The sequence below is a fragment of the Macadamia integrifolia genome, chromosome 9 (assembly GCF_013358625.1).
Source record: "Macadamia integrifolia cultivar HAES 741 chromosome 9, SCU_Mint_v3, whole genome shotgun sequence".
Classification (NCBI taxonomy): Eukaryota; Viridiplantae; Streptophyta; class Magnoliopsida; order Proteales; family Proteaceae; genus Macadamia; species Macadamia integrifolia.
The window spans coordinates 4588941-4612265 of NC_056565.1; the positions used below are offsets into that span (position 1 = coordinate 4588941).

At 37.6% G+C, this 23325-nt stretch overlaps 3 protein-coding genes across 10 annotated transcripts; 2 read left to right on the forward strand and 1 right to left on the reverse strand.

Annotated features, from left to right (window-relative positions):
- Positions 1 to 888: 888 nt before the first annotated feature.
- LOC122089031 lies at positions 889 to 10223 on the reverse strand. The gene is made up of 8 exons (XM_042658447.1): positions 9916 to 10223; positions 8952 to 9056; positions 8682 to 8836; positions 5374 to 6058; positions 3373 to 3514; positions 1863 to 2176; positions 1583 to 1687; positions 889 to 1482 (listed from the first exon to the last, which is right to left on the reverse strand). Exons 1-8 carry the CDS (start codon positions 10221 to 10223, stop codon positions 984 to 986), a joined length of 2313 nt encoding a protein of 770 aa, XP_042514381.1. The 3' UTR covers positions 889 to 983.
- A 1747-nt stretch (positions 10224 to 11970) lies between these two features.
- Positions 11971 to 16981, forward strand: LOC122088196. Of its 7 annotated transcripts, none has more exons than XM_042657383.1 (4): positions 11971 to 13182; positions 16296 to 16388; positions 16494 to 16546; positions 16655 to 16981. In XM_042657383.1, exons 1-2 carry the CDS (start codon positions 12131 to 12133, stop codon positions 16333 to 16335), a joined length of 1092 nt encoding a protein of 363 aa, XP_042513317.1. In that variant the 5' UTR covers positions 11971 to 12130; the 3' UTR covers positions 16336 to 16388; positions 16494 to 16546; positions 16655 to 16981. The 7 variants fall into 7 exon arrangements, with proteins under 7 accessions (XP_042513317.1, XP_042513318.1, XP_042513314.1 ...); XM_042657384.1 differs by having other exon boundaries at positions 16505 to 16546; XM_042657380.1 differs by having other exon boundaries at positions 11972 to 14544; positions 16296 to 16420; positions 16505 to 16546.
- Positions 16982 to 18279: 1298 nt separating this feature from the next.
- LOC122088181 lies at positions 18280 to 22899 on the forward strand. 2 transcript variants are annotated; one of them, XR_006143011.1, is made up of 3 exons: positions 18280 to 21754; positions 21851 to 22449; positions 22573 to 22899. XR_006143011.1 is itself a non-coding variant. In XM_042657361.1 (3 exons), exons 1-2 carry the CDS (start codon positions 18802 to 18804, stop codon positions 22395 to 22397), a joined length of 588 nt encoding a protein of 195 aa, XP_042513295.1. In that variant the 5' UTR covers positions 18280 to 18801; the 3' UTR covers positions 22398 to 22449; positions 22573 to 22899. The 2 variants fall into 2 exon arrangements, 1 of the variants encoding a protein (XP_042513295.1); XM_042657361.1 differs by having other exon boundaries at positions 18280 to 19344; positions 22353 to 22449.
- The last annotated feature ends 426 nt before the right edge of the window (positions 22900 to 23325 follow it).

Here is a 23325-nt window from a genome sequence, read left to right on the forward strand (position 1 = left end):
ATTATTGTCATAACCTTTCCCCATCCTAACCCCATCAAGAGCTTGGTCTACGCTAGTGCTCCCATGTATCTATCTCTCACCTCACCATATGAAAAACCAGCTCTACCTCTCATTTAGGGGGGAAAACGATAAACACAAACAAATACTCTTGATCACAAAATCACTTACCAATGAAATAGTTTTAATTTGCTCAAGTTCCTACACTTACGAAGGCTTGTGGAGCCTCAAGAATTTTCTTATTATTTTTATATTTTTTACAAAATCTAAGAATTAAAATATATATATATATATATATATATAATATGACAAGACATCATCAAATTTTGTCAAATTTTGTTCTCATGCACTAGGAATCCAAATCTGATGTTAAAATATTACAGAATACTTTTTTGACCATCCTTTGACTTTTCTAAGGAAATGTGTGTTATTTTCATAAATTATCACTTTAGCTCACAATTTTGTGAAATTGTTTTTGCTCAATTTTCTTTTGAAGGTAACACCGTTTGAAAGGTCCTGGTTAGTTGAAAAAAAAAAAATCAGTTTAGAATCAAAGGGTGTAAGTCTTATTAAATTCTGAAGAAAATCTATCATTTCATTAAAGTAAACTAAAAAATAAGAAAAAAAATTTTTCTCGGGGAAAGATTTGTTCTCCGAAAAAAGTTTCCCACCCCTCCTGAGTGGGAAAATAAGCTAGTAAAGGCATGAGAAGTGATGAAATTGCATGTCTTGGGATGTGATGTTTAAACCCAAATTTGAAAGTTTTGGCAATCAGTGAACTATTTATGGCATCTCAATAGAAATTAATCTCCACAACTTTGGATGGAGTTCTTGATTCCTATGATAAAAGTACGAGAGAGAGAGAGAGAGAGAGAGAGAGAGAGAGAGAGATGTGCAGAGATTGCTTCTTAAGCTCCAAGGAGAGGTATTTGGAACCGTTATTTGTTCTCTCTCTTATAGGCAACGACCAAATACATATATAGAGGCTAAAAAAACTCTTCATCAAATAATACATCATTGAGATTAACAGAATCAATCAACTCCATATCCAAGTCGAAGCTGCTAGAAGAAGAGCTGCTGCTGCTACTCCCTGAAACAGCATCCCCATGGTCCGAATTCAAAGTCGATGTAGGCATGGATGATTTGCATTTGATTAGATCCTGTGATGGAAAATAATCCGATGAGGATGGATTGTATTCTTGTTGTATTGAGGGAAAGGATTTCTTGGGTTCTTCCTTCCTTGAAGGGAAGGATGATGAGAAGAAAAAAGGCTCTTGTTTGGTTGTGGTGTTTGATCCAAAATTGAGTAAAACACCCTCTTCAGCTGTAGAATCCAAGATGAATGAAGCCTGATTTAGGACATCTTGGCAAGTGTGGTGGCCACTGTATTTGGTCCAGAACTTTGGTGTCTCATCTTCTGTTCTTTGAACTTGTTTGGTTGCTTGACAACCTTGATCAAACCTGTAGGTGCACCTGTAGTAGCACCTGCACATCAGGAGAATTGATTAGCTAGCTAGATATACACATTCATCTCTCTCTCTCTCTCTCTCTCTCTCTCTCTCTAATGAGGAAAAAGAAAGAAGACCTAAGATGTTTGGCATTGAGGATCTCTTTCTGCCCATATTTTCTCCAAGCATAACCATCTTCAATGGGCATAGAAGTAATCCTGGTCCATGTCTCTTGCATGTTTCTACAAATGATCAAGAAATTATTAGTAACCAAACTTGTTTACATATTAGAAATCAAAACACCCAAATGGAAAATATCCTCTAAAAGCTAAAACCCCTCCATGATTAACTAATTAGTAGTCAATAATCACTAAAATCTGTACATTAAAGATGAATAATGGATGCAATTAAGATCACCTTTTCTTAGATTGCTTTCTAGGTTGTTGATCCCGAGAAGACGAACTTACAGGAACCTGGCCTGACTCAGTGTAACTCAGTATTGTAAGAGCTTCTGTGAACGATCTCAATACCTTAGTTACTAGATCCTTAGCAGTAGCCGAGTCATGACCAGATCCAGTGAGATCATGGAGGACAAGTTGAAGTTGGGCTGCAAATTCACGACCCTGAACAAGTTCACCGATCACCTTTTCCCGAACAGAAGCTAAGTTTCCGGCAAGGGCAGACTCCATTAATGCCTCTTTCTCTCTCTCTCTCTGTGGCTCATTCAACCTCTACATATATATAGAGGGGCAAGAATTTCTTAATAAAAAAATATTTTTTTAAATCTTGTGGCCATTTTTTATTTTTTTTGGTAAAACATGTGGCCATGTGGGTGGTAGGGCCGTAGGGAGACTGAAGGGGAAGAAGTGATGAAGGAGAGAGCTATCTATCCAAAAATATGCGACGTTGGAGAATCGTCATGGCTAGCTAGCCCACATGACGTAAGCCACGATTTCGTAGGCTTCATACTAGCACTTCAGCGTCAGCTTGGCTGCCGATTGGCCTTTGGCTTCGCCGCCGCGGCCTTACGTGTTCAGAATTCAAAAATACGAGTAGGGCCCAAATATATACTGCTTGTCATGGTCCCACCATACCATATTAAAACGCGAATGTTAATGTCAAACAAACGTATAATAATTAAGTCAATTTCACACCGTTGGTTGAGATCATCTTCAGCGACTCTCCAACCAGACAATTAACAATTCCAGGAGTTAATAGTACAAGAGAGTAATGTACGGAAATGAATTAGGATACGTATGAATCGAATTCGTATTATTTTGACTATTCAAATATTGTATCCTTGACACGTGTAATTTGGACCTTTCTTTCATTGACAAGTATGACTCATTTTCAATGCATATCTCTCAGTTGTCTTCTAAGTTTTAAAATCAAGACTGGTCAAACCCAAAACCATTTTTGTATCATTCGAGAACAAAGTGGATCGGATCTTAGTAGACAAATCTACTCCTTTTTTTTATGATAATTTTACTCTTAACGTTACCGATGGAATGAGATTGAAAAGGTCAGGATCGGAGATCGATACCATTTTGGTTCGACCAATATTGATCGTATGTTCTATTTTTTAGAACTGCAGTTGTCTTAGCTCTATTTTTACTCATTCTCTAGAACTTGTCAAATCTCCAAGAACTCTCAAAATCATAAGTTACGTAACTATTACGGAAGAGTTAGTGGTCCAATCACGTGACCCTTGCACCAATTCAGGGCCAATGGGAAACATATAGAGGAATCCAACAAAAGGAGTGGCGAGGTAATCCTTTTTTTTCCCTTGTGTGTGAGTGTGGACAATTCGATTGGACAGAATTCTTTTTCCCCTAATTTTTTATTATTAATTGATATCTATTCAAATCAATAGATTATATTCGAATTATTCGAATTCAAATCCTAATTGATTAAAATTTTGGACTACCCAATATCCAATATCCAATATCCAATATCCAATATCCAATTTCCATTCAGGCGATTCACACAACGTCATGCTTGCGAAGCCCACATGACGTATACCCGCATTTCGTAGTGGCTTCGTATAATATTTGTTGGCATGGGTACCACTGTTACCAATTATAAAACTCAGAGAATTAATGGGGGTAAGGGAATGCCTTAAGATAATGACAATGATAAAGATAATGCTAATGATGAGGCCATTAAGTCTCTCCATTACAATTTGCAAATATTTTTTATTATTAATTTTTTGATAAAAACAATTTGCAAATATTAATATCACAGAAAGCGACAAACTTGGTTAACCTTACCCTCGCCTCCATGGTACAGAGTAGAATAAAAAAAGAAAGAGGGCTTGCATGGGCTATATTTCGTATCATCTGTATTTTTGTTTTTGTTTATAATTTATTTTAAAAAAATCATTAATAAACAAAATTTTTATTTAAAAAATATTAAAAATATTGATAATCATAAGACATAATAGAATATGGAATGAGAAATCATTTGATAACTACCTACTTGTAAATAATTTTTATAACATGTTCTTAAGAAATGGATTCCAACTAAAGAAATTTAGCCTTTAATGGACAAATGGACCCAAAGCTCATATATAGTTTAAATAATGGGTGTAGGGTTTTTCCCATTCACCCATCTTCCATCTCAATTCATTTATAAAATCATGAAAGAGAGTATTATGCTAAAATTATTATTTTTTTATTATTATAAAAAATGAAGAGTATTTTCTAATCTAACAGCATAGGGGAACATAGATTGAAATCTTCTATAGCTACACACCCTGTGGCGCATACCCAATGACCAAGAATGTCTTGGATTGTGCTTAAATGCTTTGAACTACATATTTGAGCGTTCATGTTCGCTAGATGTGTACTACACGTTTTGTAACACTAAAAAAAAGCCCTAATACACTAATTTCAGCATTGTAAGAAAGTATTATATCATTCTCTATTTTTAACATGTGGGGAAGAGGAAGAAGTCATGAAGGAGATAGATCTCATCTGCCTAGGGAAGTCAATCGTCAATCCTTTCATCAATAACAATTCTGTCTCTATCCATTAACATAAAAGTTGTAGAGCAATCGTCATGGTTGGGACGCCCACATGACGTTAATTCCTATTTCGTAGGCTTATTACGCACCACTCCAGCCGTTCAACGTCAGCTTTGCAGGTGGGGTCGGACTTTCGCGTTTTGTAACGTACGGTTCAGATACTGCTTGGTCTGGGCTCCACCATATAAAATACGCACGTTTTATAAAACTCAACATGGTTAATGGGTAATTGGGGATTTACCCTTAATATAATATAATAACATTAATTAACGGCCAACCGCCAGCATATTGGCTAATCTTATTGTCACAAAAGCGACAAGATCTGAATTAGTTTCACACGTTGGTTGACCTTGATTTGCCATTCCCGGTCTATACCATAAGTAGAGGAGAGATTCAAATTTAAGATGTATATTTGAAATCTATTTGTATCATTATTTTTTTATTCAATCAAATTATATTCGGGTTTTTGAGAATTAATTATGCGATTCAATTAGATAATCAATTAATGATTTTAAGAATTAAATTAGGGTTTTAGAGAATTAATTATGCGAAATTAGATAATCAATTAATGATTTTAAGAATTCTTAAACTTTAGAAGGTTTAGAGAATAATAAAAATAAGTTAATTAGGGAGAGAAATGTTTGGATTACATAAGTCAGAGAGTAAACGGATAGTCAAAAATCTGAATTCAATCTATATCCGCTTAGGGGTATTCGAATCCAATCTATCTGTTTAAGGGTATCTAAATCCAATCATATCCAATACTATCCATTTACATCCCTAATTCAAATGCACTCCCCCCCCCAAACTATACTCACCTTCACCGAGACATCAAAAGCAGAGGTGATCGTTCAGAGCACCGAAGATCATGGCAGCGGCAGCATCAGCATCAGCGAAACAAACCCTAGCTTCTCCTTTAATTCCTCGTATAAAGCCAGAACTCCATCTGGATCTAATTTCTTCACTAGCCCCAACATGAGATGATTATAGACAATTGAGTCCGGAGCGAAACCCTTCTCAAGCATCTCATTTTTCAGTTCTACAGCCCGATCAACCTTGTTGTTATCCACAAGCCCCTTCACAAGAATGCGATAAGTAGTAGGAGAAGGATTAAAAGGGGCATCATTGATAAGCTGCTTATAATGTTCAAGAGCAGTATCAGTTTTCCTACAATCACAGTAGGCGTTAATGAGGAGATTGTGGGTGACGACGTTAGCAGCGACACCAGCCTGAGTGATAAATCGATGAAGCGAGAGGAGATCGGAGTATCGAGATTGGCGGAGGAGAGCGGCCATGACAGCGTTACAAGTAAAGATGGTGGGTCTGCAATTGGAGTAAATGGAATGCCGAGTGAGGAGTGCGGCTTCATCCAGGTCGTTCTGGCGGATGAGGGTAAGGATTCGGTTGTGGAGGTTGAGGCGATTGCCGGTGAGGACAGTGACGGATTCTGGGAGTTTGGGGGCATTAGGATTAGGGTTAGGGTTTATGGGACGTTGTTGGGGCTGGGTGTGACGGAGGGAGTTGAGAGGTGGTTCTATTCGGAGGCGGCGCTTGCGGCGACGACGCTCGGCGGCACGGCGAAGCTCATCTGATCCGTCTCCATTATATGATTTTCTGGTTTTTCTCTGTTCTTCCACCTTGTTCGGCTGAGAGAGAGAGAGAGAGAGAGAGAGAGAGAGAGAGAGAGAGAGAGTTACAGTTAAAACCTCTTTCATGGTGATTAGAGCACTTGCAGCGGCCATGGTACCGGATCGAGCTTTGAAACCGAACAGAGTATTTGGAAGGAGAATTGAAACCCCCCACCGAGGGTTCAAAATCAGGATTTCAATACAAGAAACGAAGTGCGGAAGAATCGAAAAATAGATGATTTGGTCAAAGGCGACGATGGTGGGAGCACTTGGAGGGTCACGGAGGTGGAGAGTGAGATCTCCGGTGGGGGAGGAGGAGTGGTTCGGTGAGTTTGGGGAAATTCAGAAAAAAAGGCCAAAAACGAAAGAGAAGAGAAAGAGATACTTAGAGCAAGGGTATTTTGGTATTTTAAATAAAATATTATTGCTGACATCAGCATATAAGGTATATTCTTTAACAGTGACTGACGGTAGGGGGTCCGAGGCTAATTTGGTGAAAGAGAGGGGGTGTCCCTCTAATATTGGAATTCTCCAGGGGGTGGCGTTGTAAATTACCCTAAAAATAACTAAGATAACTTAGAAATATGGATTAAGAATAAATTGTATTAATTAGGGAGAGAAATGTTTGGATTACATAAGTCAGAGAGTAAACGGATAGTCAAAAATCTGAATTCAATTAATATCCGCTTAGGGGTATTCGAATCCAATCTATCTGTTTAAGGGTATCTAAATCCAATCATATCCAATACTATCCATTTACATCCCTAATTCAAATGCACTCCCCCCAAAAAAAAAAAAAAAATCTTATGAGCAAATCCGAACCATTGAATGAAATGAAAGCATTATTTAAAAATCATGTGTCAAAATTGCGACCATAATTTATTTGTGTAACTCCCTTGACTTGCATTGCCCATTTTCTTGACAATGGTAGAATTATTCAAATCTTTAAACTTATATTCATTTTTTTGGTTTTACTATTTTTTTAATAGAATCAAATTCAATTCAAACTCAACACATAAGTAAGAAGGAATAATTAATACTTCTCGATTCCTAAAGTGCCATCATGTTTGGGAAACCCACATGACGTAAACCTCAATTCGTAAGCTTCATACGTAGCACTTCATGATTTTGGCATGAGGTATGTCAATTTTTATTTATTTATTAATTTTTATTTTTTACAAGAAACCCATCTTATAACGTATGGTTCAAATAATTGCTTGGCATTTGGTCCCACTATTACCGTATTAAAACGTGTACATTAGAGAATTGCCTTGATACAATAATAATGATAATGATCATGATGGAGGTGATTAAAATTTGTAAATATTAATATGAGAACAAGATTTGAGTTAAATTTCACACGTTGGTTGACCTTACCTTTGCCCTCTATAGTCCACTCCACACTAAAATTCGGAAGGGAAGGATTCTTTTGACGTTCCCCAAATGATGAAGAAGCACAAGTCACAACCACTGGTGATTTGGAACTATGGTTTAAAATATCAAGGTTGGTCTTGGGATTGGAAAAGAAATATTTCAATTCAGATTAGCCTGGATAGAAATATCCCTTCTTGTCATTGAAAAAAAATTCAAAATTCTTACCTTATTACCCTTCATTTCTACTGATCCAATGATATGGTATCAACTAAGAAATGTTACATTCGAATCCAAAACAATTGATTGAGATGAAAGAATTGAAAGAATTATTCGTAATATGCCAAATTTGGGACGAACTGAAATGATCCGGAAAAAAAAAAAACTGAACCAGGTTATGGATTTTTGTTTTTGGGAAATCGGCACAAAAAAAAAAAAAAAAAAACAGAAATCAACTGGACCTTAATCGAATTAGACCAAAACTGAACAATCCGTTAATAATTCGGTTTTAATTTGAGCTGGTACATGCATAAAACCAATTCAGCCCAATTAAAACCGGACATTTGACAACTCAAGATGTGATTTCATTAACAAGAAATGTTATCAAGAGCTTGAGACAGCATCTTGATCCATTTATCTACACTAAACAGAAATTAAAACAAAAAAGAATATAATGGAGAATTAATAGTTTCTGAATCACCATCTAATATTGATACTCAAACCCATAACACAAGAACCAACAAACAGATTCTCTAATTAATTTCCCAAAATTGATTTTTGGATAGAATCAACAATTATTTATCTCAAATTGGTAAATGAACTTAAATGAGGTACATAAATCCTAACTAAAAAAAAAAAAAAAGATTGCAACCAAATATAGGCTAAAACAACTCTTCATCATAGAATACATCACTGAGATAAAATGAATCAATCAACTCCATATCCATGTCGATACTGCAGGAAGAGCTACTGCTACCTCCTGAAACAACATCCTCTTGGCCCATCTTGGAAGTCGATGGTGATGCCGATGTCGGTGGGGATGATTTGAATTTGGTTAGAGCCTGTGGTGGAAGGTATTTTGAGGAGGATGATTTGTTCTCTTGTTCAATTGAGGGAAAGGATTTTTTTTGTTCTTCCTTGCTTGAGGGAAGGATGAGAGGAAAATAGGCTCTTGTTTGGTTGTTGTGTTTGATTCAAAATTTAGTAGAACACCCTCTTCAGCTGTAGAATCCAAGATGAATGAGGCCTTGAGGACATCTTGGCAAGTGTGGTGGCCCATATATTTGGTCCAAAACTTTGGTGTCTCATCTTCTGTTCTTTGAACTTGTTTGGTTGCTTGACAACCTTGATCAAACCTGTAGGTGCACCTGAAGTAGCACCTATACATCAGGAGAATTGATTAGACACACATTCATATCTCTCTCTCTCTCTCTCTCTCTCTCTCTCTCTACCCTAGTAAACAATTAGGAAAATGAAGAAGACCTTAGATGTTTGGCATTGAGGATCCCTTTCTGCCCATATTTTCTCCAAGCATAGCCATCTTCAATGGGCATAGAAGTAATCCTGGTCCATGTCTCTTGCATGTTTCTGCAAATCAATAAATCATCAGTAAGCAAAACTGTCAACATTTTAGAAATCAAAACACCCAAAAGAAAAATTTCCTCCAGAAGATTGATTCACTCCCCCACCCTTGGCATTGGCCAAAGAATAAAAATGGAAAAGATGCAAGTCTTATCTCAACTAAATGAGGATAGCAAAGAGTATGTCTCTATCAATTTGAGATCTAGTGATAGCTCAATTCAATTCAACTCGACCAAACCTTATCTCATCTAAATGGGGTCAAGTTTACTTGACTGATTATTCAAATCTACAAATTCCTCCTTAATATCGATGACTACATCTGCCCTTTAATTACTCAAAATAGTCTTTTTTTTTTGGTAAAACTCACTATAGTCTACACCTTAGCAAATTTTCTTAAATTTTTAATCATACATTTTTTCCCCCTTTTAGTATAACTTTTATTTTTTCAACGAGTGTAAATACTATTTTTTCATATGTATACTTGACAAATATGTAAGACATTGATAACTTTTATAATGATATAATGTTAAGTCACTTTGAGGACAGATCTCAATGCAAGCTCCATTACAATTTAGTGATTATAATTTAGTGGTTGTGGGTTTGAATTGAAAAACAACTTTCTTACAAAGCAAGGGTAAGGTTGTGTACATTATTACCCTTCCCATACCTCACAGGCTCGCAGTGGCGTGAACCTCTTCCACTGGGTATGCCCTTTATAATGTTAAATTACTTTTAAATTATTTTAAAACTTCTGGGAATCAGAGATCAAACAAAAAAGGTTAAATGTTCTAAATACTGCTATAGAGGTGCCATTTAGGCAGCCTATTAAGTAAGAGATGAAGACTACATATATATGCAAGATTACCTTATCTTAGCTCGCTTTCTACTTTGATCCTTCGAGGTAGGAATTTCCTCACTAGTCCTCCGGTGATTCCAACAAGGAGAGCTTGTAGGAAACTTGCCGGAATCATTGGAGCTGAGTATTGAAAGAGCCTCCGTGAAAGACCTCAATATCCTTGTTACCAGATCTTCAGCAGTGGCTGACCCTCTACCAAATCCGGTTAACTCATGGAGGATAACCTGAAGTTGGGCAGCTAATCCACGACCTTGAACAAGTTCTTCAATCACCTTTTCCTGAATAGAATGTAGGTTTCCAGCAAGGGGAGACTCCATTGCCTCCTTATGTCTCTCTCTAGCAATCTCTCTCACACACCACCTCTATGGCTTCACTTTTTTTTTTTTTTTTTTCTTTTATGAGAGAGACTATGGCTTGATATATAGATTCCGGAACAGTGGAAGTGTTAATTAATTAAGACTTTAATGAGAGAGATTGTCTAGTAAGTGGGGAAGAGGAAGATGCATGGAGATAGCTAAATAATGGCCGAAGTCTTTCATCAACAACTCTAACTCCAAATTAAGGGTGTCATGTATGGGAAGCCCACATGACGTTAACCCATTTCGTCAGCAACATGGTACTTCTACGTCAATTCCCCCGGTGATTGTCTTTTAACTATGCTTGATTTTTGTGATGTATATGGTTTAGATAATGCTTGACTTCGATGTCACTGATCGTATTAACACACGTTTTCTAAATCCATAAAGTATTAAAGGAATTCCCTTAATAATAATAATAATAATCATTCACCCATCTACATTGCAACTTGCAAATATTAAGATCACACAAAGTGACAAGATTTGAGTTAGTTTCACACCATTGTTGACCAAAATGTACAGATGGACAAATTCTTGACCCCCGCGAATTTTGGGTCAAGGGTTTAGGTGAAGGTAATGACTTGTTACTAATACCCATGATTAGAAGGGAAATAAAGAAAGTCAAATAAGTATTAAGAAAATTTTTTAAATCACCACCTAACATTATTGTATAATTAACTCAAAAACATACAAAATCTAGTCATTGAATTTTATTTTTCGATTGCAACCAAATCCATTTTATTGAAAATGAAATAAAGATAACCTCTAAAAAATAAAATTATTAAATACAATAAGAGTTTTAAGTAGATTACATAATCATGATATCAAAAATTTCTTACAACTACGAGAGTTGTAGAAAAATATGTTAACTGATCAATCATCAAAAAAACAAATTTTAAGGAAAAATGTTTTATGGATGACTGTTTACTACATATCTATCAGCTTTCATTGATCTTAATCATACACCAAAATCTACTTAGTTAATCATACACCAAATCAACTTAGTGAAGCTTCAATCAAGATCAAGTGAGGTCATACAAAGCCGAATTGGACCTCGCTATATCCTTCCTTTTTTATGGTTCTATAAATATGTGTGTGTGTGTGTGTGTGTGTGTGTGAAGCAAACGATACAGAGTGTAGCAATGAGGTGCGACAAAATGGTTTTGAATATGGGAGGGCAAGAAGGTCATTTTATATGAGAAGAGAGGGTGGTAGCATGCCCTTCCATGGTGACTCAAGGAATCTTTTTTTCATAATTATAATTATGGGTTAGGGATCACTATCTTGTCACATGGGGCAGGGCCGAGCCACACCACTAGGGAGCATTCTTGGCCCTAAATATTTTATATGGGAAAAGAAGTTTGAAAGGCACTATGACCCTTAAACCCACACATAATGGAGTGAAATGACCGCTACAACCCTCATGAAAGATAGAAATCCCACCACTTTTGATGCTTCCATACATGCTCCCAATGTAGGGGCCACACTGCATTGGCCGAGGGGCATTCAGCCTGCTCAACCCCTAGCCTGGAAATCTCAGCCCACCCTATTCCGAGCTTGAAAATCGCAGTCTTGGCCCATCTATGTGATATAAAAAGCCCAGACCAGACCATGCCCCCTATGGGCTGGGCTGGGCTGGGCTTTCCCGGGCACCCGTAATTGCAGGTATGTGGGTATCTCTATTCTCAAGCATTGCGAGCTTTCTTCTTCCGCTTTTCATAGTTTCTGTTTTAGTCCTTTAGGGTTTCTGTGAAGGAAGAAGGTGAAGAAGAGAACACGATTTTGCTCGCGCGTTGACTTTCTACCTAGCGTCAAGCTTCTTCATAACCGAAGCTTCAATTCAGCTACTCCGTCGGCCAAATACGACAATGTTTCGTTTACTCTGCGGAAGAACTTCTCAGCTCCGATGGGTTGGGGATTATTCATCTCGTTTATGTTTTCTTCAAACATCATCTCTCAGATTCAATTCAAGCGCGGCAAACGAATCAACTCTAACTTCAGATTTTCTTATAAATTCATGTGGGCTGTCCCCAGAATCAGCTCTCAGAGTCTCCAAAAGCATTGATCTCAAAACGACAGCCAAAGCAGATTCCGTCGTTGCCCTTTTCAAGGACTATGGATTCACGCAACCCCAAATCTCCAATATCATTACCTTCAACCCAAATGTACTAAGAGTCGATCCTATGAAAAAACTGAAGCCCAAGATCGAATTGCTGCGTGATATGGGGATTTCAGGTACCAACCTCGCAAAGATCCTTACCAGATACGCCAATTTCTTGACGGCCAGTTTAGAAAGGGAACTTGTCCCTAACTTGGAGTTCATCAGAAGTTTCATTGACACTAATGAAAGATTTGCTATTACTCTGACTCGTTTAACGTGGTGCACCCGTCTTCCTGAAATAATGACGCCCAACATCGAGATCTTGCGAGATCATGGTGTAACAGAGTCCAACATTTCGAGGCTAATGTTCCTTCATCCTCGACTATTGATTTGGAAATCTGAACAGTTTAAGTGGGCGGTTTTGAGAGTCAAGGAAATGGGTTTGGAACCTTCGAGTTCCCCTTTCATACCAGCCTTCCGGGTACTATCTGGTATGAAGAACCCTACATGGGAAGCAAAGTTAGCTGTGTTCAGTAGTTTTGGATGGTCGAGTGACGATATTCTTTTTTTGTTCCGGAAGCTACCCACTATTTTTGGCCTTTCAGAGAAGAGGATTGGGGCCGGACTGGATTTCTTCATGAACAAACTGAATTGGACGATTGCTGATATCATGAAGTATCCTGGCATATTACAATTGAGCTTGGAGAAGAGAATTTTTCCGAGGTTTTCTGTTATTCAAGTTCTGCTCGTGAAGGGTCTAATGAAGAAGAAGAGTATCGGCACGGCCATGAGATTGACCGAGGATAAGTTCCTGAACAAGTATGTGTATAAGTATCTACATAAGCAACCCCATCTGCTGAAATTGTATGAAAGTAAGATGGGTATTCTTGAATCATAAGGTGATTTTTAAAATGTTTCACTTTATAATTAAGAAATTATCTGCATTTCTCATTCATGAGGTCACTTCCTCATGTTAAAAATTTGGTTACAATCTCGTAACTTACATTCCCGGAGTACAACTTTGAATTCGACCGACATTCATGATCTGGAATGAAAAAATCTCTCTTGAATTGTGGACAACCATAAAATGTACTGTAGCCCATTAGGAAGTCTATCATATGACCAAAAGTCTATTTCACTGTTAATAACTGTGTGATAACTTATGTGAGGAGGACATTCTTCTGAAGCTGCACTGACATTACTTAATTTTCGGTACTTGAATGTTTCCCAACTGTTCTGGTTCATTTACTGTTATTGACTCTGTGAACATAGTAGCTAATTAATCCCGACGTGTTACATAGGACAGATATTGTATAACTGTTCGGTTTTCTGCAAATTTTTCCATCTCTGTGTAAATAACTGTAAGCTATTGTTGGGAAATCTATCATATTCTTATGTGAGGAGGAGATTCTTCTGAAGCGGAGGAGCTGACATTTTTTACTTCTGGTGGTGACAGTTGCATTATATTAGTGTAAGATCTTTGAACAATATACCCTATCATGTTAGCTAAGTGATCAGTCAGATGACTCTGGCCTTTGAAATAAAGTAGAAAGGACACGTTGTGCATTTTCTCTTGTGTTATGGCTTCAACTTAGTGTTATATATTTCAGGGAGAAGGAACCAAATAAAGGATGTAATCTGAATTTTTCTGTTTACCATGTATGTTGATGCCAATTACTAAGAGCTTTGAACGTAAAGAAACTATTTTGCATTTTGAAGGAAAGCCTTTGAAGTTTGAAGACTAAAGTGTCCTTATTTGTTAATTAAAGATTGTTGAACTGCATTGGACGCCCAAAATCACATTTGGAGAGGAAACAGCTGGCGGCATGGCTTTGGTTTTTTTATTAGATGAATGTCAATTCTTTGATTTCATATGTATCTCAGTAAGTTGACAGCACAATTCTGATGGATGCTATACTTAAAGGTTTAGGTACGGGTGGTTCCTTCCCCCCAACAAACAGTGATGCTAAATTATTTTGAAGACATGTAGCTATTATGAACAATATAATGTGGACTCCAGATTTGTTGCAGTAAAGCAGATGTTCCAAATAACTCTGGGTCGTACAACCAAAATGCGACCTACTGAACTGCATCTCAAGTGGCAGTACAAAGCATGAAATGATGAGGTTTCATCCTACATGTTGATAAATAGAACAAAGTACTGCAACATATATTAATATTGTAAGCTTGCACTTCCTTGTGTAGTTAATACTTTCTTTCTGCTCCAGAGTGTAAAAATTTTAAAAAGATGTGGTCCAAAGTTGCTGGAATTTGTAATGGCTTCAATCTTGTGTCTTCCTAGTCTGAACAAAACTGAGAAAAAGGATTAAATTTAATCTATTGAATGCTTCAATTCCATATTTTTTTCTTATTTCTTCCTGAACTGAATGAAATTGATTGAAAGGCGGTGATTGTGAATGGTTTCAAATCATTATTTGGTATGCAAATTCTTGTGAAATCCTACAATTGGATTGACAAGTATGAGATGATACAGCTAGAAGCTGAGGTTAAAAATAGATATCATGGCTAGAAACCTAGAAGCAAAGAAAGTTTAGTTCTTCAAGCACCTTGTGGAAGTCAAGTTACTGGGTGTTGTCAAACTTTAAGGCTGTTTCTGCTGAGTGAGTAGCTAAATGTCTGAATTATTAACAAATGAAATTCTGAAGTTTGAGAAGCTCTCTAAAAAGGTTGGGTTTAACCCATTATACTACTGCATGAATTGGAGCAGTATAATTGTTGAAGACCCAATCATTCCTTGGTCTCCAAGACACCAAATGACTGAACCTTGAATTAGAAGCCTTTTACCCTTCCCCTGAAACTGTTGGCTGATCCATCTTGGAAAGAGAACTGAAATGTTGTCTGGAAGTGCCCAACTAATCTCTCTAGAAGCAGTACCTTTTATCCAAACTTAAGCTGCAGGAGAGTAGGTATGGAGGAGATGATACTTGCTTCAGCAGTCCCAAGACAGAGAAGGCAATATATAGCAACACATGTCCTAGGAGATTAGATGATCAATGGTGTGATACTGTCATTCTATTTATTTATTTATTATTATTATTATTATTATTATTATTATTTGAGTTTTTTGTGTTTTCTCGTATTGGGACCCTATCACTTCGGGTTTTCTTGTCTAGGTTCATTTTCTAATGTCTTTAAATTTCTCAATTAAAGCTTCTAGACTGACTTGTTATTCAAATTTCGGCATAAAAAAATGATTTTATATATGTTGCAAAACATTTCTTAGAAGGAAATCAATCACTTTTAGCATATAAATATGTCATACTGCTGAGGCAATCTTTGAAAGCCTCTATAAGGGCCAGAGAACCAGAAAATAGCCACGTGGAAAGGAGGTAGAGTTTTGAATGCCCAGCATTAACTCTAATTCCTGAAGAAAAGAGCTGCTATGATTCATGATACCTCTCCAAACAATTTTATATATGTTGCAAAACATTTCTTAGAAGGAAATCAATCACTTTTAGCATATAAATATGTCATACTGCTGAGGCAATCTTTGAAAGCCTTTATAAGGGCCAGAGAACCAGAAAATAGCCACGTGGAAAGGAGGTTGAGTTTCAAATGCCCAGCATTAACTCTAATTCCTGAAGAAAAGAGCTGCTATGATTCATGATACCTCTCCAAATACCTGTTACATATGAAGAGTTAAACAGCTGAGTTTCCCTACTGTTTTACATTATTCTCACATTTCTCTAATCTGGAACTCACCTCTAAATGGTGTAATAAAATGAACCTTCTTTCAATAAGTAGTAGAGAATGGGACTCATGTTTGTATCTTAAACAAGCATCTACGTTTTGAAATTTCTGGGGTTTAAAACAACTAATTCACAGTTTGTTGTTAATGAGGTTACAAAACAGAGAGTTTTAACAGATTTCTCACTTTGACTCTATTCTCTTTATTTTTGGTGGTTAAACAGATATATGATTGTTATAGTGGGTAAAGGCCGACCCCATTAAGTTGGGATAAGGTTTTGGATGTTGCTGTATATTAGTGGGTAAAGATGCTAAAGGTATATCTGGATTTCAAACTTGTCCATGCCAGGTCAGTGTACATGGAGCATTGCAATCTGGCATACTTCCTAGTTGATTTTTCTAACTGACAAAAAAATCTTCAGCCTTGCTGCAGGTTTCAAAGTTTGTTTGCTTAAACTTAGTGAGCCTTAGTGAGGTACAAGAACTTGCAGATATCAGATTCCCTTCCTAAAGCCTTCTATAACTACCCTGACATACTTTAGTGTTTGACAATGTCTGTATCCCTTTGCTTGTTTGTTGATAGAAAGAAGCTATACAAGGCTGGGCATGAGAAGAGGTGAAGGAGCTAAACAAGGCTATGCAGGAAAAGAAGTATCCTGCTTCCATATCATCCAAATGTGCCTTTGGGAGTAGCTCCTGTTACACATTTCCTTTCTTCTAAGGTCAAACTGTACCATGAAATGGGCAGGTGTTAGGCCCTTGTGCTCCATTAATATCTTAAAACATCCTAATGTGATTTGTGGGTTTGCTCTGTGTGATCAAGAAGTCGATAGAGATTATGAAAATGATGTATTTTGAATGTTAATAAAAAATTACAGTTCTTTATAATCATTTGAAATGCTTATTCTAATGCTTTTGTTTCTTCTTTAATAGCCTGTTTGGTTCTGTTGCCATTACCATTGCAAATGTGGGTCTCTAACACTAGTTGGTTGATCACTTTGAATGAGAGATGGTTGTTTGAATCCTCTGAGATCCTTAATTTGATTACAATTCATTCTATTTAATCATTTACCTATTTGATTGAGTTCTGAGGATCATCATCAACTTGTTTGCTTTTCCGGTCTGGTTGTGAAATTTCCCCATTGATTTTTGTCTTCAGTCGCCTTGCCTTTGTTGTTCCAGATAGTTCCAAGTTCAAGATCATTTCATGTTGTTGGGGGGGGGGGGGTGAGGGAGAGAGAGAGAGAGAGAGAGGATGCTAGCATACCTCCCCTTGTGGCTTGCGGAAGCATTTCTCTTTAACAATTGTTAGATTTGGTATTTTATTTTATGGTTCTCACCCAAAAAAATTAAAGTCTGTTATTTTAGGGCAGAGGATGAGCATGCCACCCGCTTGGGAGTGTTAGCAACATGCACCAATGGAGAGTACAGGATGAGAGAGGTGGGGGGTCATTTCCTAATGGTGGAGAGAAACACACATGGTTGAGCGCATCGTTGAAGTGCTCAACCTTTTCCCTTTATTTTACAAAAGATGACACAAGTGTAAATTCAATTGTAGAAGGAGAAAGAATACTATCCAATAGTGTTGCATGAGCCCATAAGTGGAGCTGGGACATAGGCAAAAGAAGTCTAGTTCCACTCAGTAAAAATCCTCTCTAATTAATTGGGCACTCAATTAGTGACCCAGCGGTTGGGAGAACTTGGGGATACATACCCATATATAGAGATGAATGACCGTGGTTCTCTCAGCCTTTGGATCATTAATTGGGCATCTAATTAATTGGAGAGTAGTCAAATCACCAGTTCTCGTTAATTGTATCCTGGTAGTGGAGGAACTAGTCATGAGTGGTCTGAGACTCTGAGTGGTCGGCGTGTTCATTATTTGACTTTCTTGTGACACCTCTCTTACTGTTAGGTAGTCGTATTCCTATGAGTCTGTATAGGTTTCTTGTTAGCTGTCTCTTCATGACAACCATAACACCCTTAATAACTTTGAGAAGTCCACCTTCTGCTATGTACTTGCAGCCATTTGAGTCAAGTGCCCCCAAAGATATTAAGTTTTTTCTTAATTCTAGTATGTGTCTTACATCTGCTAAAGTTCTTATTATCTTATCAAACATCTTGATTTTGATAATACTTATCTCAATGGTCTTGCATACAGTATCATTTCTATATCAGAGGTCATTAGTAGGGTTTCGGCAACATCAATCACCACTGCCAGTCAGTCCCACGTTGTATTTTGTAGTCCTAAATCAGTCCAAGCCAAAACCACAAAATGCTTGGTTTGGTCTCCAGAAGACTGTCTCAGCTCAGATGGGTTGGAGATTCATCCACCCAACGCTGTTTTGTTCAAAGATCATCTCTCAAACTCCTTTCAAACACCACAAACGAAAACAAACGGCAGTCTCTCTCTGTAGATTACCTCGTTAACTCATGTGGGTTGTCCCCAGAATTAGCTTTCAAACGATACGCTCTCAGCGGACTCTATTCTCACCCTCGTCAAGAACTACGGATTCACTCAACACCAAATATCTATCATTATTTCCCACAACCTAGATGTTCTCAGATTGGATCCTGACAAAATCTTGAAACCCAAAAGTGAATTGCTCTGTGATATGGGCATTTCAAACTCAGTCCTCATGAAGATCCTCTCAAGATGCGCTAACTTCTTGACCATCAATTTAGAGAGAACACATTCCTACCTTGGAATTCTTCAAGAGTTTCATCCACATGAATGAGAAGGTTGCTGTTACTCTTAGTCGTATGAGCTGGTGCAGCGGTCGAATTCCTGAAAGAATGACGGGCAATATTGAGTTCTTGCGAAATCAGGGTGTACCAGAGTCCAACATTTCGAACCTAATATTTCGTCAACCTCGACTACTTACTTGGCCAGGGGAACGGTTTAAGGGGATCGTCATGGAAGCTAAGGAAATGGGATTGAATCCCACGACTACCACTTTTATCCATGGCATTTGCGCAGGGGCAGGGATGAGTAAACCTGTTTGGGAAGCAAAAATAGCAGTTTTTTGTAGTTTTGGAGGGTCAGAAGATGAGATATTTTCGATGTTACAGAAATCTCCCACCATTTGTGCTCTTTCTGAGAAGAGGATAAGGGAAAGACTGGATTACTTCATGAACGAATTGAATTGGACAGTTGCGGATCTTGGGAAGTGTCCTGCTGCGTTTCAGTGTAGCATGGAGAATAGGATTGTTCCAAGGTGTTCTGTTCTTCGAGTTTTGGTGGCAAAGGGTCTGATAAAGGTGGAGAAAATGGTTAGAGCTATCCAATTGACTAATGATAAGTTCTTGGATAAGTATGTGTTGAAATATACAGATGAATTACCTGAACTATTAGAAATGTACCAAAAAGAGATGGGAATCTGGGAACCAGAAGTGGAATCGGAGATGGAGATTGGGTCTGACATAATGAGTGGGTGGAGAATTTCTAAAATGTTTTGCTTTATAATTGGGAAATTATCCACATTTTTTCCATAATGATTTTGGGTTTGCTAGTCTGAACCACTAGGGGTTGGGATCATTGATTACAGAGTGTAATGCTGCCTTGGTTATTAAGTGGATTGAAAGAAGTGGCCCTTATTGATATCATCATCCCATTAGAAGGGCCAGATTTCTCAGTGCTTATTAAAAAAAAAAAAAAAAAAAAAATCTCTTTACAGTGAGTGCCATGTGACCTGCTGATGGCCTAGCTGATGAGTAAACTAAACTAGGGGTAGACAGAAGAATCTGTTGTTTGGGGCGTTAGTTCATCACAAATTGTAATGTTTCTCTTACTCTGTTTTTGGTTCTTGTTGCCACTTTTATCTGTTATGTCATATCTTGCTTTGGTCTCAATAAATATTTATGTGATTTTATCAATAAAGGGGAAAATATTTCTGCATTTTGAGGGACAAATCTTTGAAGTTTGAACAGTATATTGTCCTAATTTTGTTACCTAGAATTTGATGAACTGTAGTTGATTAAATAATGTATTGTGGATGTTAGGCATTGCAGGTGAGAAATTTCGATAGCTTTGTAGAGGGAGCAACTGTATGTCTGTCTTTCATTGTTTGTGCAAGCTTGACATCAACTTTGGCTGATGGATGCCTAAAATTTCTGCATATTATATAATCTAAATTTGTATGAGTTTCAAAACTAATGCAACACTATGGCTATCTTATTTTGTACATTTTTTTATGATGTATTTTTGTGTGTGGAACTTCAGTAGAACTTTTGAATTAATATCTGCCAGCACTGATGCAGTATGATGGGTCTCAAAGAGGGGCCACACCAGCCAGCGCTGCTCCGTTGAGCTAGCCCAATTTTGGCCCCCCATATGGACCATCCATGGGACCAGTGTGGCCAGCATTAATAGGTCCTGTGGCCTGAGTCTTAGGCACATTAGTTAGTTGGGCAAGGTTTCGGCTCATTAAGGGACCCCTTTAATTGACTTGCGTGGGAGTCGTCTAATCAATTTCTAATTTCTACTTTTTTTCTATTTTGGTAGATTACAGCAGAGTCTTTATCTTGTAACTAGTTTCTATTTTTATGTAACTAGTAGTAGGGAACCATATTAGAGTAGTTTCTAAATTGATTAGATTGCAATTAGGAAGGCATGCAAGGAAGGATCCAGTTTCTGTGCTTAATAAAAACAAGAGCTGCATCATAGTACCCACGACTTGAATTTTGAGAAAGCTTGGCTTTGCCTTCTGTGCTGCGAGAGACAGTTGGTGTGAGACCAAGTTCAGTGTCTCCTTCTTCCCTTTCTATTATATATACACTCCAATTGTGTTCTGTTGGAGACTACTGAGGCTTCACTGGAGATCATCTAAGGTGTTGTTTATGTGCTAACATGTTCCATCAAGTTCCATTAAGAGTCTAAATATTGGAGGCTAAGTTATACCCTGCAGCATCTTCTGTTCTGGAGATTCTGGGTAGAAAACTTCTAGCTTGTAGATTTTACGTCCAACCATCTCAACTGAAGCCACCCTTCTAGTATGATGTTCACCATATTCCCGCCCTCCTTCAACAGTAGTTTCATACTTTCATGATCGTCATCCATTGGATGCATATAGCTGTGACTGTAAGTTTACTAATTATTACCTCTAGTTTTTAATTCTGTGCAGGAGCCATTGCTCCACATCCAGCCATCCTTTGAGGCTGATCTTTTGAATTGTTTTTCCATTATCCATGTCCTTTTAATGACTTCAGAATGGACATGATCTGACAGGTGGTTTGGGCACTCCTGATAAGTTTCTAATTCTACTTCCAAGTTGCTATTTCTGTTCATGTTGGCCTGCCGTATGCACTGATATCAGTGGTTAATATTGAAGTATTATCTTCCGGTAGCATCTCTCTGATTGTAGAAGTTCAGGTGGTTACTAATTTTGTTGATAGTTGCTATATTGTGCTTCCATTAGTCTACGCAATCTGTCCGTGGATTACTGTGGGTTTGATATATATTACTCTCACAATTGAGTGGATGGTCTGTTGTTGATTTGATGGTGAGCTACTGTGTTGATGTGGAGTATAGCTAGTTTACTAATTCTGAAGCCTAACTATTATTTTGCTGACCTTACAGTGTCTCTCCTTCATACCGTTGGGTTGAAATCAACTTTTGGAATATTGAAGGACCTAGAGAGACCTACAAACAACAACTCACTCCGCCTTATCCCAACTAAATGGGGTTGGTGACATGGATTCTTTTCTTCTATTCCACTCTATTCAAAGCTATACAAGATTCCAGCCCTAAGCTATACATTATTTTCTATGGTTATTTTAGGCCTACCTCAACTCTTTTAGCTCCTTCAAATTGAAATAGATCACTTCTTCAAACTGGAGCATTCGACAGCCTCCGTTGTACATGCCGAGGTTTGCTCTAATTGGTTCATTCTTTATTTTATCTTTCCTGGTTTTACCAATCATCTATCACAAAATCCTCATTCGGAGCCTTACCTTGTCATAATTTGTTATGTTTTCCATACTCATTTTTGGTCTTGTTGCCAGCTTTATCTGTTTTTCTGTTATTGTAATATCTTGCTTTGATCTCAGTAAAAGCTTGTGCGATTTTACCAATGACACGGAAAATCTTCAGCTTTCTGAGGGACCAATCTATTAAATTGGAACGGTAGATTGCCTTGATTTGATTGAACTGCAGATGATATGTATACATAGATTATAAATATTATTGTTCTATTATAGATTTTCTTATTCTGTCGTCGTTTTCTATTACAGAGTTTCTTATCCAATATTGAATAACTTAATTCTTTGAGTACTCTGTTTAGGTGCTTACTGAGATGACCAATGGGGGAGTTGACTGGAGTGTTTGAGTGTTCCGGAAATATTGATGTCATGATCTCTGCATTTGATTGTGTTCGTGGTGTATGTCCTGACCAGAATCCCATTCTCCTATTTTTGTTTATTTACGTTCCTGAGTCATTATTCTTCTCTTGGTTAAGTGAAATTTACAATCTCTAATGATATTGGTTTCATCTCAATCAACAGGGTTGGGGTGTTGCTGTTCTTGTTGATGTTCCACAAAAGATGCCGTATTCAAGATCCACCCCATAAAAGAAAGTAAGAGCAACCCAATGCACGAGGCTTCCGCTACTGCGGGTCTGGGAGAGGCAAATGTATGTAGGAGAGACTGTTTCCAAGTATTAAACTTATGTACAACATGTTGCACTAATGCACTATGTTGCAATAGCGTCACATGCTCACCCTCTACAACTCTAAAGGGAACATTCTTTGGGAACTAAAAGCTGTGTTCGGATCTGCCCTCTGTTGTATAAAAATACACGAGGAATGTGAGACTTCATTGTGTCCGGTGTGCAGGAACTTGAGCTTGAGGAGTTTATAGCCCTTTCGGTCCCATTCTCCGACATCATCAAGGCCTTCGAGTTGATGCTTAATGGAGAAGGCCTCTGACGCATCATCCATATGGAAGGTTAAATGGGAAGTATGTAAACATCTCAATCTAAGTAATCGAAGTCCATGTGAAGTGAAATAGTGTTTAGGTGCTTGCTGAGATGACTACTGGGGAGAAGATGACTGGAATGTGAGAGTGTACTAAAAATATTAATACCATGATCTCTGCATTTTAATGTGTTCATGATATATGTTGTGAGGAGAAAATCCACCATTGTTGATGCTTCTATGCTCACTCTTATTAGCCCCGTGCTAGCGTAGAGGTCTAGCTGCCTTTTTTAAGGAATTTTTTCCATAGAAACTTCGGAGATGATTCCAAAGAGGTAGTGT

Coding starts and splice junctions, on each gene's coding strand:
- LOC122089031 (XM_042658447.1), bottom strand. CDS start 10,223: ATGGAGTCTCCCCTTGCTGGAAACCTACATTCTATTCAGGAAAAGGTG. Junction 8,837..8,951: donor CTCAATGCCAAACATCTAAG/GTCTTCTTCATT, acceptor GTGCTACTTCAG/GTGCACCTACAGGTTTGATC. Junction 1,483..1,582: donor CTCAATGCCAAACATCTTAG/GTCTTCTTTCTT, acceptor CCTGATGTGCAG/GTGCTACTACAGGTGCACCT.
- LOC122088196 (XM_042657377.1), top strand. CDS start 12,131: ATGTTTCGTTTACTCTGCGGAAGAACTTCTCAGCTCCGATGGGTTGGG.
- LOC122088181 (XM_042657361.1), top strand. CDS start 18,802: ATGAATGAGAAGGTTGCTGTTACTCTTAGTCGTATGAGCTGGTGCAGC. Junction 19,345..22,352: donor TGATAAAGGTGGAGAAAATG/GTTAGAGCTATC, acceptor TACTCTGTTTAG/GTGCTTACTGAGATGACCAA.